General features: G+C 67.4%; 5 protein-coding genes across 5 annotated transcripts in view; all 5 read left to right on the top strand.

Moving 5' to 3' along the window:
• Nucleotides 1-672: 672 nt before the first annotated feature.
• Nucleotides 673-2,077, top strand: CHLNCDRAFT_142500 (hypothetical protein; the record flags this gene model as incomplete). Its single annotated transcript, XM_005852255.1, has 5 exons — nucleotides 673-700; nucleotides 1,039-1,109; nucleotides 1,379-1,558; nucleotides 1,747-1,852; nucleotides 1,986-2,077. The coding sequence occupies 5 exons, from the start codon at nucleotides 673-675 to the stop codon at nucleotides 2,075-2,077; spliced, it is 477 nt and encodes a 158-aa protein (XP_005852317.1).
• A 575-nt stretch (nucleotides 2,078-2,652) lies between these two features.
• On the top strand, nucleotides 2,653-6,719 carry CHLNCDRAFT_142499 (hypothetical protein; the record flags this gene model as incomplete). The annotated part of the gene is made up of 11 exons (XM_005842829.1): nucleotides 2,653-2,680; nucleotides 3,027-3,097; nucleotides 3,355-3,534; nucleotides 3,747-3,852; nucleotides 4,147-4,349; nucleotides 4,565-4,691; nucleotides 4,940-5,091; nucleotides 5,340-5,724; nucleotides 5,977-6,084; nucleotides 6,336-6,446; nucleotides 6,598-6,719. 11 exons carry the CDS (start codon nucleotides 2,653-2,655, stop codon nucleotides 6,717-6,719), a joined length of 1,593 nt encoding a protein of 530 aa, XP_005842891.1.
• Nucleotides 6,720-7,590: 871 nt separating this feature from the next.
• On the top strand, nucleotides 7,591-12,100 carry CHLNCDRAFT_142498 (hypothetical protein; the record flags this gene model as incomplete). The annotated part of the gene is made up of 9 exons (XM_005842828.1): nucleotides 7,591-8,232; nucleotides 8,362-9,703; nucleotides 9,848-9,982; nucleotides 10,150-10,307; nucleotides 10,702-10,779; nucleotides 10,940-11,033; nucleotides 11,259-11,368; nucleotides 11,494-11,615; nucleotides 11,731-12,100. The coding sequence occupies 9 exons, from the start codon at nucleotides 7,591-7,593 to the stop codon at nucleotides 12,098-12,100; spliced, it is 3,051 nt and encodes a 1,016-aa protein (XP_005842890.1).
• Nucleotides 12,101-12,195: 95 nt separating this feature from the next.
• CHLNCDRAFT_142497 (expressed protein) lies at nucleotides 12,196-14,216 on the top strand (the record flags this gene model as incomplete). Its single annotated transcript, XM_005842827.1, has 6 exons — nucleotides 12,196-12,251; nucleotides 12,376-12,449; nucleotides 12,564-13,270; nucleotides 13,432-13,549; nucleotides 13,677-13,834; nucleotides 13,941-14,216. 6 exons carry the CDS (start codon nucleotides 12,196-12,198, stop codon nucleotides 14,214-14,216), a joined length of 1,389 nt encoding a protein of 462 aa, XP_005842889.1.
• Nucleotides 14,217-15,420: 1,204 nt separating this feature from the next.
• Nucleotides 15,421-15,920, top strand: part of CHLNCDRAFT_142495 (expressed protein) — a gene marked incomplete at both ends in the record, with an annotated part of 2,512 nt that continues 2,012 nt past the window's right edge. The window contains 2 exons of the mRNA XM_005842826.1: nucleotides 15,421-15,646; nucleotides 15,781-15,912. Of these exons, the coding sequence (XP_005842888.1) occupies nucleotides 15,421-15,646; nucleotides 15,781-15,912 (358 nt within the window). The remainder of the gene's footprint in view (nucleotides 15,647-15,780; nucleotides 15,913-15,920) is intronic.

The following is a 15,920-nucleotide window of genomic DNA, read 5'->3' as shown; positions in this document are numbered from 1 at the left end:
CGGCGCCCACCCCCCGCCGCCGCCTGGCGGCTCCCCGCTTCCCCACCTGCCTCCGCCGGCGCCGCCTTCCCGCGCACCGGGGGAATGCGAGCCGGATAGGAAGGGAGGGAGAGAATGCATGTTTGTGAGGTCGATGTCCCCCACTTGGGATACAACGGAACCACGAAAGGATTGAGCAGAGGAACACCCGCTGGCGGGTGGTGCAGCGCCCAGCGTGGCCAAGCTCCGCTATATGACCCACGGCGCCCGAGTGCCATCCACTCGTCACCTGATTGCGGCATTGATGTGCTCTCGTCTTTCTCCTCCCCAGGGAGCGCTCCTGATGGTGCTCGGCGCTGTTCCTATCCCTATGCTTGAGCTTGCAGGAGGCGCCGCTCACGAGAGCCGGCGGCAGCACGGCTCCCGCACTTGGCGCACGTTTTTCTCCCTCCCAAACCCCGCTAAACATGAACCTGGTGCTTCGGAAACCAGATTAAAATGAAGAAAATTATGCACTGGATGCCGGGTGCACGCATTCCCAACCCTCTGCAGACTGCATCCCACCCCCATGCGCTGCCGCCGCCCTGGGGCAGGCCCTGCCTGCCGCCTGGGCTGCCTCCTCGAGCCCCTCGTGCCCGCCTTCCTCCGTACTGGAAGTCGCAAGTTGACATCATCCTAAAGAAGCGTCAGGGAATGCGGCAAACAGCGCAGTACCCTCCAGGTGGCGCTCTCTCAGGCCGGGTGGTATTAAATCAAGAGCTGGGGTGCACAAGCGCCTATAAAAGCCACGTTGTGCCTGGTTTCAATCATTAAATCACCAAGCCACCATGTTCACAGAAAACAACAAGAGGCACACTGCCACCCCTGCGGGGGCTGCGCTGCTGCTTGCGGCCGCCCTGCTGCTGGCCCAGGCGACCCCAGGCAAGCGGCGACGCGGAATTGGGCGGCGCCTGCACTCCCGCGCCTGCAGCCCTCTGCGGCCAGCTCAGGAGCTGCGCCCGCCGCCCCGCCCAGTCATATGTGCTCACCCTCTCGCTGCCCGCTGGTACGCATCTGCAGGCCTGGCCCAGTGCACTTCCAACTCGCCCTACGTCGGCTTCGAGGGCCAGCTGACTGAGTTCGAGCACGACGTGAGTGAGGTCGCCTTGCCAGCTGCAGCGGCCGCCTACCGCCCACCGCTCTTGCGCGCCCCACCTCCTCCCGCCCGCCCAGCTGGCACCGCTGCTGCCCCGACTCTGCACACTTGCCTCACTGCAGCCCCCAGAACACCTCCTCACCACACACACCCAGGAATGCATGCAACCCAGCACATAAGCGCTTCCCGCCAACTGCTGACCCCACACATCCCAGCCCCTCACCGCCCTCTCGCTGCCCCTGCCGCCTGCCACCACGCCCGCAGGTCAGCGGCACGGTGCGCATCGTGGATGACTGCACTTTCGAGGTTTCCGGCTTCACCTACGACGGCCAGGGCCCCGATGTGTACTGGTGGGGCGGCCCTTCCACCGACTACAGCGACATCCGCTCCGAGGGCTTCCGCATCGTGCCGGAGCAAGTGACCCGCGGCTACGACGGAGAGACGGTGGGCTGCCTGCTGCGTGTTGTCCCTGTGTGTGTCCTGCAGCAGCTGGCTGTCCGAGTGGCACTGGGGCGGCAGCGAGGGATTCCTGCCTGCTGGTACCGAGGTGCCCGCTCGCCTGGCCTCCTTGCTGATCCGCCTCTCGTCCCCGCCTGCCCCCTGCCACCCCCGCCGCTGCACTTTGCTCACAGGTCACCTTCACTCTGGAGTCTGGCCTGACCTGGGATGACGTTCCAGTCATCAGCCTGTGGTGTGAGGACTTTGCAGCCGACTTTGGGCACGTGGAGCTGCAGCAGGGTGAGCCCCGGAAAGGCTGTGCGAGCGCAGGCAGCAGCAACGCGCTGCCACAGCAGTGCTGGGAGGGGGCGGCAGCACAGCATGCGCCTGGCACGACCATCCTGAGCCGGCTCTGCCATCCTGCACCCTGCAGTTAATGAGGACCCGCCTGCAGAAGACGAGGAGCCTGTCGCTGAGAGCCCCGTTGAAGCTCCCGTCCCGGCCCCCGCACCGGCTGAAGAGTAGCTGCCAGCCCGCCCCATGCTGCCTGTACCACGCCGCTGGGGTTCCCAGGCAGACGCATGGGCACCACACGGAGCACGCGGCACAGCGCAGCGCCTGCCCCGCCCTGGCGAGCTGCACATTGCGGCTGCAGGCTGCCAGCGGCTTCACAAGGACATTGCTTTCTGATGTATTAATGCTGCTGATCTGACAGGACTGCATTCATTTCTCATTTCCCCTTGTGCCTGCCCACCTGCACAGCGTGCTCTCTTGTCTGCATTGCGGGCCTGCTGCAACACGCATGCCGGCCCATCGAGGGCGCTGGGCGCCTTTTGTGTAACACCATCATCATGATGTTGACGAACGTAGTTGGTGGCATGAGAGCACAGACAGGGGGATGGCACCAGCCTGCCGCTATGCTCCACTGGGTTGGTGGCAGTGCTGGCGGCGGGCGACACATGTCGTGTCATGTCAGGCGGGAGAGGAACGGCGGTGTGGCGCAACCTCAGCCGCCTTGCGCTGCCGCATCGAGCCCTCGTGCCCGCCTTCCTCCGTACTGGGAGTCGCAAGTTGACATCATCCTAAAGAAGCGTCAGAGAATGCGGCAAACAGCGCAGTACCCTCCAGGTGGCGCTCTCTCAGGCCGGGTGGTCTTAAACCAAGAGCTGGGGTCGCACACCCGCATTGTTTGGCGGCGATGCGTCTGCTGTGCTCAAAACACCGCTGCCATGTCCAAAGCCCTGCACTCTGGGAACCCTGCGGGGGCTGCGCTGCTGCTTGCGGCCGCCCTGCTGCTGTCCCAGGCGACCCTAGGCAAGCTGCAACGCGGAATTGGGCAGCGCCTGCATGCCGCGCGCAGGCAGGCGGTGCCTTCAGCCGCCCGCCTCACCGCCGCCTGCCGCCTGCCGCCGGCAAGCCTGGAGCTGCCGCAGGCACGCACACCCTCTCGCTGCCCGCTGGTACGCATCTGCAGGCCTGGCCCAGTGCACTTCCACCTCGCCCTACGTTGGCTTTGAGGGCCAGCTGACTGAGTTCGAGCACGATGTGAGTGCCTCGCCCAGAGCCGCCGCTTGCTGTCGCCTCCCTGCCGCACCCCCTTGCGCCCCCCAGGCTCGCAGAGCGCCCCCTTACACTCGTGCTATGAGTAGCCAAGCAGCCCTTCAGTGCTGCCGCCACCGCCATACCACCATGCCATGCCATGTGCTGCTGCATCCTGCTCCCCCGCCACAGCACACAGTTCCACGCGGTGGGCACGACCACACTCCCCCCCCCCCCCGCCCGTGCTGCCCCCGTTGCTGCAGGTCAGCGGCACGGTGCGCATCGTGGACGACTGCACTTTTGAGGTCTATGGCTTCACCTATGACGGCCAGGGCCCCAAAGTGTGGTGGTGGGGCGCCCCTTCCACAGACAACGGGGACATCCGCAGCGAGGGCCGCCGCATCGTGCCTGGCCAGCTGACCCGCGGCTACGACGGGGAGACGGTGGGTGGGAGTGGGTGGGACGAGTGCATGCACATGCAGGTGGTTGCTGCCGGCGTGTGTAGAAAGGCGCTGCGGGCTTCCACCGCTGGGTCTTGGTGTTTGGGGGCCTCGGATGTGGCGACGTGGGAACGCCCTGCTCGCCTACACCTGTCGCTGATTTGTACTGCCCGCCGCTTGCCCGCCGCTCGCCTCGCCGCCCTTCCCGGCCGCAGGCCACCTTCACCCTGGGCGACGGCATCACGTTTGACGACTTCTCGGTCATCAGCCTGTGGTGTGAGGAGTTCTTCGCAGACTTTGGGCACGTGGAGCTGCAGCAGGGTGAGGCAGGGAGGAGGGGGTGGAGGCTGTGGAGGGGCTGCCGGCAGTGTGTGGCAGGGCCCAGCGGGCAGCCTGGGGCAGGGGCTGTCGGGCATCCTGCGCTGAGGAGCGTGCAGCTGCAAAGGGCGCCGGGCTGCAGCTGCTTCAAGCCGCCTGGATGCTACAACCTGTGCAGCCACACTCGCCGTGCCTGCCCGCCCGACCACGCCAGACCCTGCGATGCAATGCCATGCTCCGCCCAGCTGCCCTGAACGCGCGGCCGCCGCCCCTTGGTGCCGCTCCTTGCTGCCGCAGTCAGATCTGAGACCCCCGTGCCCGACTCGCCGCAGCCTGAGCCCGAAGCGCCTGAGCCAGAGCCCCCTGCCTCTTCTCCCCCCTCCCCCGAGCCCTCTCCCGCTGGGGAGCCCGCCCCAGCGCCCGGTCCTGCGGCTGGAGCCGACTTCGACCTTGCCAACTGCGTTGAGCTGCTGCCCGGCTATTTCAACCTTCACTGGGAGGTGAGCTGCGCTGCGGCGGGCCTGCTGCTGTCCTGCGGTGCCTGCTGTGTCCGCTGGGGTCCCGCTGTGCCTGCTGGGCCTGCTGGGCCGGCCTGAGCCCTGCGACCGTCACGGATGCCTTCTTGCTTGTCCCCCGCCGCCCGGCTTGCGCTTGCTTCTCTGTCCCCAGCTCTCCCTCCCCTCCTCTCCCTCCATGCGCGCCCCCTTGCCTGCAGGTCGTCGACTCCCAGCTGGTGATCGGGTTGGAGGGGCGCGTGGGCGGCGACAACCGCTGGCTAGCCTTTGGCTTCTCCGCCGCCAACGCCACCGACGTCACCATGCCCGGCTCCGACGTGGTCGTGGGTGAGGCTGGAAAGAACAGGCGGGCGCTGTACTGCAGTAATGTACTGTCCGGGCCGGTTGTGAGCTCTTGTGGCGGTGGGCGGCGCCCTCCTCGTGCTGCGGGCTGGCCTGATCTGGTCTTGTGCTACTAGCTTAGTAGGCACGTGGCAGGCCGCCGGGAGGCAGGCCTGCACCCTGCCAGTTTCCATCCCCAACACAACATCCCAACAAACCAAGCCGCGCGCCGCGTGCCCTGCCACCCCCTGCAGGCGGCATGATCGGCGGCGAGTGCTTCGCCTTTGACTACATGCTGCAGAGCCGTCTGCAGTGCAGTTACACCGAGCGTGGCGGCGTGTGCCCCGATTTCGGCCTGTCGGGAGACCCGGCCACCAACCAGGTGGAGCTGTTGGGGTGCAGCAAGGTGAGGAGAGGGCAGGCTGGGGCGTAGATGGGGACGGAGCTGGGGCCTGGGGGGCTGGTGGGAGTTGGGGCCTGGAGCTGGACTGGAGGCGGGGGAGAAGGAGGGGTGGCATGCCCCGGCAGCCATCACAGCCACCCTGCCCTGCCCGCTGCCGGGGCTGCCCCTGGCTGCCTCCTGACAGCCCCTCCCCCTTCCCCGCTGACTGGCCTCCCCTCCTTGCCGCCGCCCATACCCTGCCCCCCTGGCAGGTGGGAGAGGTGCTGGCGGTGACGCTGACGCGCCCACTGGCGGCCAGCGACGCCTGGGACCGCGCCTGGCCGCTCGACGGCTCCGGCTTCCCGGTGTGGGCAGTGGGCCCCGTCAGCGAGGGCAGCAACGTGACGGAGCCGGTGGTGCTCTACCACCGCATCCAGCTCCCGGGCCTGGCGGCAGAAGAAAGCGTGCACGCCCCCGTGGGGCAAGGCTACCGCCTCGACCTCGGCGCCGCCTCCCCGCCCTCCTCCTGCCGCCCGCTGCTGGCAGAGGCGGGGGCGCCGGCGGGGGCGCCGACGCCGGGCGCGGCGCCCGCGGCCGCGCCGCGCACGCCCGTGGCGACGCTGTCGGGCGTCGCCGAATTCAACGTGACGGAAGGAGGTGTGCACAGCTGGGACGCCGCTGCGGCATGCAGGGCTGTGCACTTGCGTGCTCTGCGCTGTGCTGTGCTGCCCTGTGCGGTGCGGTGCGCTGCTCTTGGCATCGGATGTCTCGGCGCCTGCCCTGCCCCCTGCTGCCTCCTCCTGCGAGAGCCCACACCAGCACAGCCCATGCCAGCCCGCCGTCTCCTCCTGCTACCCCTGCTGCGACCTACCTCTGCCTGCTCTCCCGCCCCGCCTCCCTGCCGTGCAGCCAACCCCAACTACCCCAACCCGCCTGGGTGGGGAGTGTCTTACCATATCAACCAGCAGGAGTCGCCCGTTCTGAGCGTCGTGCGCGGCACGCCCTACACCTTCAGAGGTGCGCCGCCAGCCTGGCAGGGCCCTGGGCTTCGGCTCGGTGGCGGCGACGGCGCGGCAGCAAAAATCGGGGTGGCGCTGGTGCCTGGATCGCTGGCGGCAAGCCCGCGTGCAACAGCAGGGTGGCAGGGCTGCATAGTCCTCCGTGGCCCATCCGACACACACTCGCAACTCCGACCCCTGGCAAGATTCAGCTCATGCTCTGCCATGGACCCCTACCCACCGCTGGCCTGCCTCTGCTCCTGCCTGCAGTCATGGCGGGCCCCAACCATCCTTTCTACCTGACCGACAGCATCGTGGGTGGCGGCTCCTTCAGCGGCTTTGCCAACGAGACGATCTATGGGGGAGGCGAGGAGGCACACGGTGAGCTGGCGACAGCTGGCACTGGACTGGCTGGCAGCAGGGTGTGTGGGCAGTGCTTGGCGCAGTGCAAGATGGGTCTGGCTCTGCTGCCGGTTCCACCCCCCCACACACACTTGCCGAACCGGTTGTCCCTGCTCCCGCTGCCCTCCAGGCACCGAGGAGGCTCCATTCCTGCTGGAGTGGATGCCAGACGCCACCACCCCCGACCTGCTGTATTACCAGTGCACGATCCATATGAAGCTTGGGTGGCGGGTGCAGGTGGCGGACGCATGAGCGGCAGCGACGGGCACCTTTCCCGGCCTGCCTGTCCTGCCAGCGGCTGGGTGGGGAGCCTGTGGCGGCAACCACCATTCAGCGCAGCCGCATACCCACAGTCTCTGCTATTGACAGGCAGTGTACATTACACGCAGCATCTAATGGCCCATTTTGGCCCCGCTGACTTCAGTTGTCTGCCTTTTGTCTTTTGTTTCCCGCCCGTCCTGGCCTGCTGCGTTTCATGCAGATCACTCATTCAGATTCTTCCCCATGAAAAAGCGCACACAGCACCGCATGTGTGAAGCTGTGCAGCATGGCAAGGCATGCAAGCATCCAGGGTGTGAAGGTTGGCAAGGTGGGGCGACATCGCGCTGCCAGGCTGCTTGGCGGACCAAAGCGCTGGGAGGCAGGTGGTGATGGCTGTGGTGCTCATGAGGCTGTGCGAAAGTGCAGTGTGCATCCCACCGTTCCTTCCTGCGGAGGCACGATAAACGGTGGGTTACACTGAACAGCTCTGCAGCGAAGCCATGCCTCGCCGCATGCGTCTGTTGATACATGTACTGTGCGGCAGAACATGTACTGTGCTACATCCATGAACGCACTCTGTTAATCCATCGCATCTCGCCATGCATGCTGCTGAAGCTGTTTCTGCAATGAACTCCGGCAAGGGGCCGGCGGCGAGCGGTGAGCGGCGGCAGCACAGCGCAGCGCGGCACAGCATGCTCCCTGCAATTTGCAGCGGCGATCACCCACGGCATTCGATCTGCAGTCTTCACCCTCTCCGGGGTGCCCCAGAGCGCTCCGCTCTGCGCTCAGTTGAAGCTCTTCTGCTCGCGCCGCCCTCTGTCACGCGTGCCCAGCATGCTTCCGGGGTGACCAGGAGAGTGCGATGGAGCAGCAGCTGCTGGAGGCGGTGCTGGGGGGACAACTCGAGTTGTCGGCAGCACTGGCTTGGGCGCTGGGCGACGACAGCCAGCCTCCTCCCATTGAGCTGCGCCTGGGCAGCCCCTGGAAGTCGCCCAGCGCGCCTCGCCCGGTGCTGCGGCCCGCCAGCTTCAGGGTGCATGTGCTCAACCATGTGCGGGAGCAGGCGGAGCTGGTTCTGGCTGCGGCGGAGCAAGAGGCTGCGGGTGGCGGCAGCAGCGAGGCTGGGAGCCACCCACCCACGCCGCAGCCGCAGCCGGCAGCCGCGGAAGCCGGCCCCGCGGCAGCAGAGGCAGCCCGGGCGCCGGCGGCGCCCCGGCCCAGGCCGCAGGCGGCGCAGGGGCGGCCCCAGCCGCTTGCCGCTGGCAGCAGCGCAGGCAGCGCATCCGGCCAGCCTTGGCCCCAGCCTGGCCCCAGCACCCACCAAATCCGCCAGCCCCAGCGCCAGCCGGGGCTGCTGGATGATGCCAACTTCCCCACCCTGGCAGCTGCCGCTGCCAGCGGCGGCGGCAGCGGCAGCGCCAAGAAGCACGGCGGCAGCGCAGCTGGGCGGGCCAGCCCGGCCAACCTGCTGGCGGCGGCCCCGGGCCAGCAGCGGCAACAGCAGGTGCGCACCGTCAACACGACTGTTCATGTTGTTGCCGCCTGCATTATTGTACTCACTGCTGCCTGCCGATTGGCCCGCTTGCCCGGTGCCGTGCCGCCGCCCAGCCACCAGTGATGGCATGCTGTGCAGGGCGGCAAGCGGCGCACAATCGTTCCTGCCAAGGTGGCCAGCATGGATGTGAACCCGCTCTTCCAGTTGGCGGCTGGGCAGCCGGCGGGGCATCAGCAGGGCGACCCGCCGCAGGCTGTGCAGCCCACGCTCTCGCCGCAGCCACCAGCGCCTGCGCAGCAGCAGCAGCAGCAGCAGCAGCACGCGGCGATGCCGGCGGCAGCCGCCGCCGCGGCGACCCTGCCCATGTCCCCGCCGCCAATCGCGGTGCGGGTGCCTGCTCCGGGCGCGGCTGCGGTGGCTGCCAGCCTGCTGATGCGCGGCGGGGGACGCGGCGCGGCGGCAGCGTCCTCGCCGTCGGCGGCGGCGGGCTCTCCCGGGCGCGAAGGGTCCACTCCCAAACGCATCACACCCATCAGGCTGGCTCAGCCGGCGGAGGTGCAGCAAACCTTCATCACAGCCGCCTCAGGCGCCTCCCCGCACGCAGCCCGCCGCGACATGCTGCAGCAGTCAGAGATGCAGCAGCGCTCGCGGCCCGGCAGCCGCCTGGGCACGCCGATGGCAGGCGGGCTGCTGGAATGCGCGCCAGGCGCGTTTGGCCGGCCGGCCTCTGCCGCATCAAGCGCGGCGTCAGCGCTGGGGACGCGCAGCAGCGACGGCAGCGGCGGCGAGGCTGGCAGCAGCAGCCGGAGCCCGCTGCTGTGGTCTGCCGACGAGCAGTCGGTGTGCCAGCAGCTTTCCTTTGATGTCCTGTCTCCAGCTAAGCCAGCAGGCACTGAAGCAGCAGCAGCAGCAGCTGGCAAGGATGGTAGCAAGGCGGGCGAGGGAGAGGGCAGCGTCACCAGGGTGGCCGTGGCGGCCCATGCCGGGCCCAGCCTGGCGGCTGGTGCGCCGGCAGGCGGGGAGCAGCTGGCGGCAGCGCTGGGCTGCCAGCTCGAAAGCTTGCATTTGGGTGCCAGCAGCAGCAGCAGCAGCAGGGAGGGCATCGCAGCTGCAGGCAGGAGCGATGACCCTTCCCTCAGCAGGCAACAACGCATCTTGGATTCGGCATATCGCATGGGCGCCAGGCTGGCGCCAGCTGGAGGCACCACCAGCGGCGGCTTCGATGCGCCCGCCTCCTTCCCGCCCTCACTCACCCGCCCACTGCAGCTCAGAGACAGCGGCATGCAGCTGCAGCCAAGCGACTCTGCTAGCCAGGGCGCTGCTGATAGTGGGCAGGAGGAGGCGCAGCGAGGCGGCGTGCAGCAGCTGGGGCTGGAGCAGGGGCAGGAGGAGGCAGATGTAGCGCTGTGCCCGCAGGGGAGGCTGCTGGCGGAGCTGCACGCCGCGCTGCTGCGCTGCTGCAGCAGCATCAGCCTCTCGGGTGGGTGGGTGGGCGGCTGGCTGTATGCCCGGGTTGTGATCTCCTGCCCGTGGAGCCGTGGGCGAGGGCCATTGCCGGGTGGTGATTCGACCGTAACCTGCCCCGACTGTCGTCCTTTCCGCTTCCCTCCTCCCCTTTGTGCAGCTGAGCTGGACTTGCTGCTCAACCTATTGGCAGTACCATCTGCGGTACGCATCGACCCCGCCCTGACCCCCGTCACCGTGCTGTGGTGCGGCGGCCTGGCCCAGCGGTACGCCTGCTGCGTACTGCAATCGGCAGGTGAGCTGGGTAGAGGAGCAGCAGAGCGCTTCACTGCCCTGGCTGCAGCGCCGCTGCGCCTTTGCCTGCTGCGCGCTCGCCCTGGTGCCCTGCTTCTCATGCCTGGGCCCCGCCGGCCGTGCCTGCGTGTATCCGGCATAGCATTGGCTTCCGCTGCGATGCCGCAGGCGGGCTGATCCGGGGGCTGGGTCCGCAGTTGCTGGCAGACCTTGCGGCGCTGCCGCTGGTGCGCAGCAGCTTCCCGCGCCTGCACGCCGCCATGCAGGCGGCGCTGCAGCACTTTGCCAGCACGCAGCTGCACACAGGCAAGCTCGCCGCCCTGTGTGTCCGCTGCAGCGACTTTCCTTCCGGCCGGCACGGTGCAGTGCTGCCTAGCGGCGATGTTCGCCGAGTGCTTCTGCCTCTCCCCCCAGTCGCTCGCAACCCTCTGTCTCCTCCTGCCACCCCTTGCTCGCCTGGGGTGCAGAAAAGGCGTACCATCAGGTGCGGGCAGGTGGCGGCATTCTTAGCCTGCATGGCCTGTCGGCCTTCACGAGTGACGGCCGCCGGACACGCACCCAGGTTTGCGGGATGGCACGATGCAGAGAGGTCGTGTGCATGGGTGAATGTGCTGGCGCCGGCGGACTCTCCGCCCTCGTGCACTTGTGCACGCGGCTTTGGGATCGGCGACAGCCAGCGGGCAGCTGCCCACACCTGCCGCCTGCCCCTGCGTGCCGCAGGAGGAGCAGCGGCGCATCAGCAACCGCGAGAGCTGCCGGGACGAGTGGTTCAATCTGATGAAGGAGGCGGCGGCGCAGGTGCCTGTGGCTGCCTGCCGATGATGGCACTTAGCCTTGGCAGCTTGTGCAGTGTCTGCACCCCGGCAGTAGAGCCTGCCGCGTCGCACGGATCTGCACCACTGTGCTGCTGCCTGGCGTCTCCTGCATTCCCACTCCCTTTCTAGCCAACACCATGCAGACGCACAGCTTTGCGGCGCGCCAGCTGGGCCGCCTGTCTGCCGGCACCTCCGACCGCCAGTCGGACAGCGGGCGCACCGCCACAACCGCCTCAGGTGCGGCAGCGCAGCGTGCATAGTGCATAGCACAGCGGTGCTCTGCCTGCTGCAATACAGCAACCGATAGAGGCTTGACCGTTCAGGCAGGCTGGAGCTGCTTGATCTTGGGAGCGTGGCAGAGCGCAGGTGCATGGCCATGTATGTATCATCTAGCAAAGCTGCGTCGCGCTGCCGAGGCTCGCCCTGCTGCCGTGCCTCGTCCCCTGGGCGCTGCCGCCGCAGGCGGCGACGAGGCGGGCTTGCTGCAGCTCATGCAGCAGAGCGCCGGAGACCTGCTGCGCCGCCTGCGGCCTGACAACTTTGGCGCCTTTGCCGAGCTGTTCAGCGCCGCAGTGCTGCAGGCGAGGCGCTGCGTGGAACGGCGCGCGCCTGCCTGCCGGCCTACCTGCCTGCCTTGCCTGCATTTCAACCAGCTTTTTGAACCCTCGCACTTCTTCCCGCTGCCACCACGTTGCAGGCTGCCGCCACGGGTGAGACGCTCCTGGATGAGGAGCTGTCCAGCCTGGCACGGAAGAACGTGGGGCGCTTCCACAGCCTGAACCAGCGGCTGCAGGCGCAGGGCGCCGCTGGGCCCAGCAGGTGGGCCGTGCCGCTGTGGTTGGTGTGACATGGGCTGTCATGTGCTGGTTGTTAAGTAATGCAGTAACGAAATGATATTTTAGTCTGACCCGCTGCTGCGGCTGCCGGGCTGCAGGGGTGGCGCCGCCCGCCTGCAATCCAACCAGCCGATGACAGCCACAGGCTTTGGCCGCAGCGGCGGCGGCGCCGGCCAGCAGGCGCGCTGGGCCGCTGGCGCCGGCGGCGGGCGCCAGCATGGGCAGCAGCATGGGCAGCGAGGGGTTGGCGGCCGCCCAGGCGGCGGGGGGCCAGGGTTCGGCGGCGGCGGCGGCGCGGATGAGGCGGTTGCTGAGTCGCTGCGCTTGGTGGCTGAGTTCCCTCGGCCCCAACGCCTCTATGTGCTCTTCTTGGAGGCCGCCGACAGCCACCGCCTCAACGCCCACCTCATCAGGCAAGCACCCTGGGCCATTCCGGCAGCCAAGCTGCCCACGGCCGGCTCAGAGTGATGCTGTGTTGTGCCCGTGGTGCCGCTGATGCTGCGGGCTGTGCTGTGCCCCGACGTTTGCCTTGGCTGTCTGCCAGCGTGTGTGTGTGCAGATGCATGAGCGGCAAGCTGCGGACGTTGACAGCTGGCGAGCATACCAGTGGCGGGCTGAGGTGCGTGCATATTATGCTTCCACCCCCACCCTCACAATGGCAGCTGCAGCGGCTTGCGGCTGTTTGGCCAGTGTCAGCTGCTGCCTGATGCCGCTCGCTGCTCTCGTTGTCTGCTCCCTTTCAGCGAGCGTGTGGCAGCGGTCAGCACTCTGGCCATGTTCCTGGGCTACCTCACCTTCACTCGGGCAGGCTACGCAGGTGGGCCAGCTTGGCCTGTGGTTGACATTGCGTGTGCATCAGATGTTGACACGGCTGGTTGTGAGCCTCCCCTGTGTTTCGCTGAGCCGCTGCTGCCGTGCCCCTTGCTTGCAGGCTCGGGCAGCGCCGGGGCGGGCAGCAGCGAGGCGGACAGCGCGGCTCCGGCGGCAGCCGGGCTGGTGGATGTGGCGGCGACAGTAGAGGCGGCTGCGGCGGCCTCCGAGGGCGGTCCTCTGGCCTGGGCGCTGCCCTGGGTGGTGCGCTACCTCTGGTTCCTTCCGTGGGATGCCGAGGCGGTGCGGGCGCCATACTTCCGATGCCTGCTGGCCCGCCTGGCGGCGCTGCATGGCTCTGCCGAGCTGCAGCCGCAGCAGGCGCACTTCAGCCTGGCAGCCTTCTGCCTGCGCTCAGTGCTGGATGATTTTGCGGAGCGCGTGGGCCCGGACATCATGCCTACCGCCCCTGGCAGCAGCGGCAGCAGCAGCAGCAGCGCCGGTGGCGCAACTTGCCCCGCGCTTTCCAGCCTGGCCGCCGTGGATGGCCTGCTGGACTCGCGGTTCCTCCACCTCTGCTGTCCCACGCTGGAGCATTCGCGGCAGCTGTTTGCTGCCAGCGGCGGCGGCGGCGGCGGCTTGCAGCAGCAGCAGCAGGCTCGCAGAGTCAAGAAGATCCGCCCCACCGCGCCCAGCGGCGCCGCAGCTGCCCGTACCGCGTTGCAGGGCGGCGTGGCAGCCGCCTTGCAGCAGGATGCGTCGAGGGACCTGCTCAGGCTGCAGCTGCAGCGCGCCTTCCTGGAGCAGTACAGCACCGATGAGCACAAGGTGGGCAGGGAGCTGCTGGGGCGACCTGCCCTCTCCTGTCCTTTGCCAGATTGATATTCTTCATCCCTTTCCCTGATGGTGTCTACTCTTCCTCTTAGCCACAAGAATGGTATCTCTCTCCATTCTGGATCCCCATTCTGGATCCCCACTCTTCACTGCAGGTCAAGCTGCGGGACGTGGTGGATTATGTGTCCGACATCCTGGCCTATAACGCCGCCAGCTCAGCAGCTTCAGCCCAGCTGCTGCCGGCCGGCGACGCCATCGCGGCGCAGCTCAAAGGTGGGGCCTCCCTGCCGTGTTGGCCGGCCCGCCCGACTGACTTGCGTGGGAAGCGGGGCTCGCATGCTTGCCCCAAACCGACATTTCACAAGTTCTCCTGCTGGCGTGGCTGCCGCTGTTGGCGCAGAGGCGGCAGCGGCGGTGGCCGCCGAAAGCCAGCAGCAGCACCAGCAGGCGAGGGAAACGGGCGGCGAGGAGGCGGCGGCGCCGTCGATGCTGCACCCTTCTGTGCGCCTGTACCTGGAGGCTCTGGCTGAGCAGCTCATCGCCGCGCACACCACCAATGTGAGGCCCCAGCTGAGCCTACCATCCAGGTCTAGCGACACGAATCGCCTCGCCTTGGGAGAGTCCCCGGGTTGCACCACCGTGCTCGTGCCCCGGCTGCCCGCAGGTGCTGCAAGCGGCGCAGGCGGACGCCGAGGAGCGCATTCGCGCCACGGCGGTGCAGGCCATGGCGGCTCTAACCGCCCCGGAGCTGGGGGCAGCGGTGATCGGCACCGCGGCATCAGTGGTGGCGGAGGCGGCGGCGTCTGCTGTGCAGCAGCGGCTGAGGTCCCAGGTTCCCTCCGCAGTGCGCCGCACGGCCACGGAGCAGCTGCAATATCTGCTGGCCGCGGCAGCCCGTGAGAGCAAGACGCCGCGGCAGTCGGCGCCTCCAGCCCCTTAGTTGTGGCTCACTGCCCGTCAGGGGTTGGGCGCCGGCGCCCTGGGTAGTGGCCTCGGCGGCCAACAAACCCGCCAGCCTGCCACGCCAGCCGTGCCTCCTGGCCTCCCTGCTGCTTGACATGCTCATTCTACTGCTCTCTCACTCAAACATGCATAATCCAATGCACTCGGCAGCATTGCAAATGAAAGAGCAAGCAGGGGTTGGAAGATCAAGACTCGCCGCCGCGCTCAGCAGGCGACTGGCGGCTCTGCTCCTCCGCCTGGCGCTGCCGCTTGCTGCGCTCGCTCTGGTGCTGCCGCTTCTGCTGCGGGGATGTCGGGTTGCGACCTGCGGCTGCGTTGGCTGCTCCCCTGCCAGCTGCCCCTGCCACCGGCTCGGCGCAACAGCCACCTTTCTGCCCCGAGCTGCCTGCGCCGCCTTGTGCTGCGCTGCCTGCAGGCAGTGGCGGAGGACGCCGCCCTGTTTGTCCCGCGCCGATCCAATAGGCCTCAGCAGCTTGTCGATGGCCTCCTGGTCGTAGCGAGAGTCAGAGTTTGCGATATTGCGGTTGACGCGTCGACTCAGCGCTCTTCTTCCTCACCTTCTCCGAACTGCGGCCAGGTGGCAGGTGCCACGGGGAATCGCTGCAGGCGAGACTGCAAGGGTAGAGGAGGCGTGGCGGCATATTCCAGGCCTGCCAGCGTAGAGGGCTTGGTAACACTCCAATTCTGCTGCGTGGATCGTACACATGCATCGGTTGCAATTCTGAGCCAAGGCTGCAGCAGGTGAATGACCACACAAGGGCAAGCAGGACCCAATGCATGCTTGCGCTCATGTGCCAGGTAGGCCTCCCGATCACCGGTCCCCTCCTGGCGGGGGTCATGCATCCCCCACCCATCATGCATTTCAGGCTTCATCTCCCTCAAACCTCCACCATTTTCCCTCTCGTTTGTCGTGATCGACTCCGGGTAGCCCAAATGCCATTCTAGCGGGGCCTATGGGCCGCGACGAAGCGACCAACTCTGGTGGCAAAGGCAGCAGTCTCGGCGTGTCTGCCAAACGCCTGAAAGGCGGCACCAGCAAGTCCCAACACAAGCATGTTACAGCTCTACTGCAAAACTGGGACAGAGTCACCAAGGCGCATCCTGACCTGCGGGGCGTTCTGCTGTTACAGTCTGCATACTCCAACAGCAATGGATGGGCTAGAACGCACAATCTTGCCGGCATGGTCCCACTGCTGAAGGCTCTCTTGGTGGAGATAGTGGCATCCGCCGGCGGGCGGCGGGTGACGCCACGCATGGTTGCCGACATTGCGGAGGGGGCGACGGCGGAGAACTTGCAGTTCCTTTTGCGAGTTATGGAGTTTTGTACAGCTGCCGAAGTCGTGGGGGGGAAGCATGTTGAGATGATGATGAATGCTGTCACGGGCTGCAAGCTCGACGCCCCGCCAGGTGCGCCTGGTGGCCACGCTCAGCCAGCCAGTCTCTCCATGCCTTGGTCCTGCAGGCTCTGCCTGCCTTGCCTGCCTGCCTGCCTGCCTGCTCTGCCTCCCTTCATCAGTTCATCAGTTCCTTGCCTGCTGCAGGCTTGGCAAACACCGCGTTCAAGTTTGGTAACAAGATGGGCGCGACATCCACCTTGCAGCGCACGGCAACCGGGGTGACAGATCCAGTTGAGGAGCCTGGCTCCCCTGAGCGTGATGCTGGCGGGGATGGGGGTCAGCCG

This window comes from Chlorella variabilis (genome assembly GCF_000147415.1).
Source record: "Chlorella variabilis unplaced genomic scaffold CHLNCscaffold_40, whole genome shotgun sequence".
NCBI lineage: Eukaryota > Viridiplantae > Chlorophyta > Trebouxiophyceae > Chlorellales > Chlorellaceae > Chlorella > Chlorella variabilis.
The sequence above is the reverse complement of the archived record's forward strand: the minus strand, read 5'-3'. Positions and strand labels throughout refer to the sequence as shown.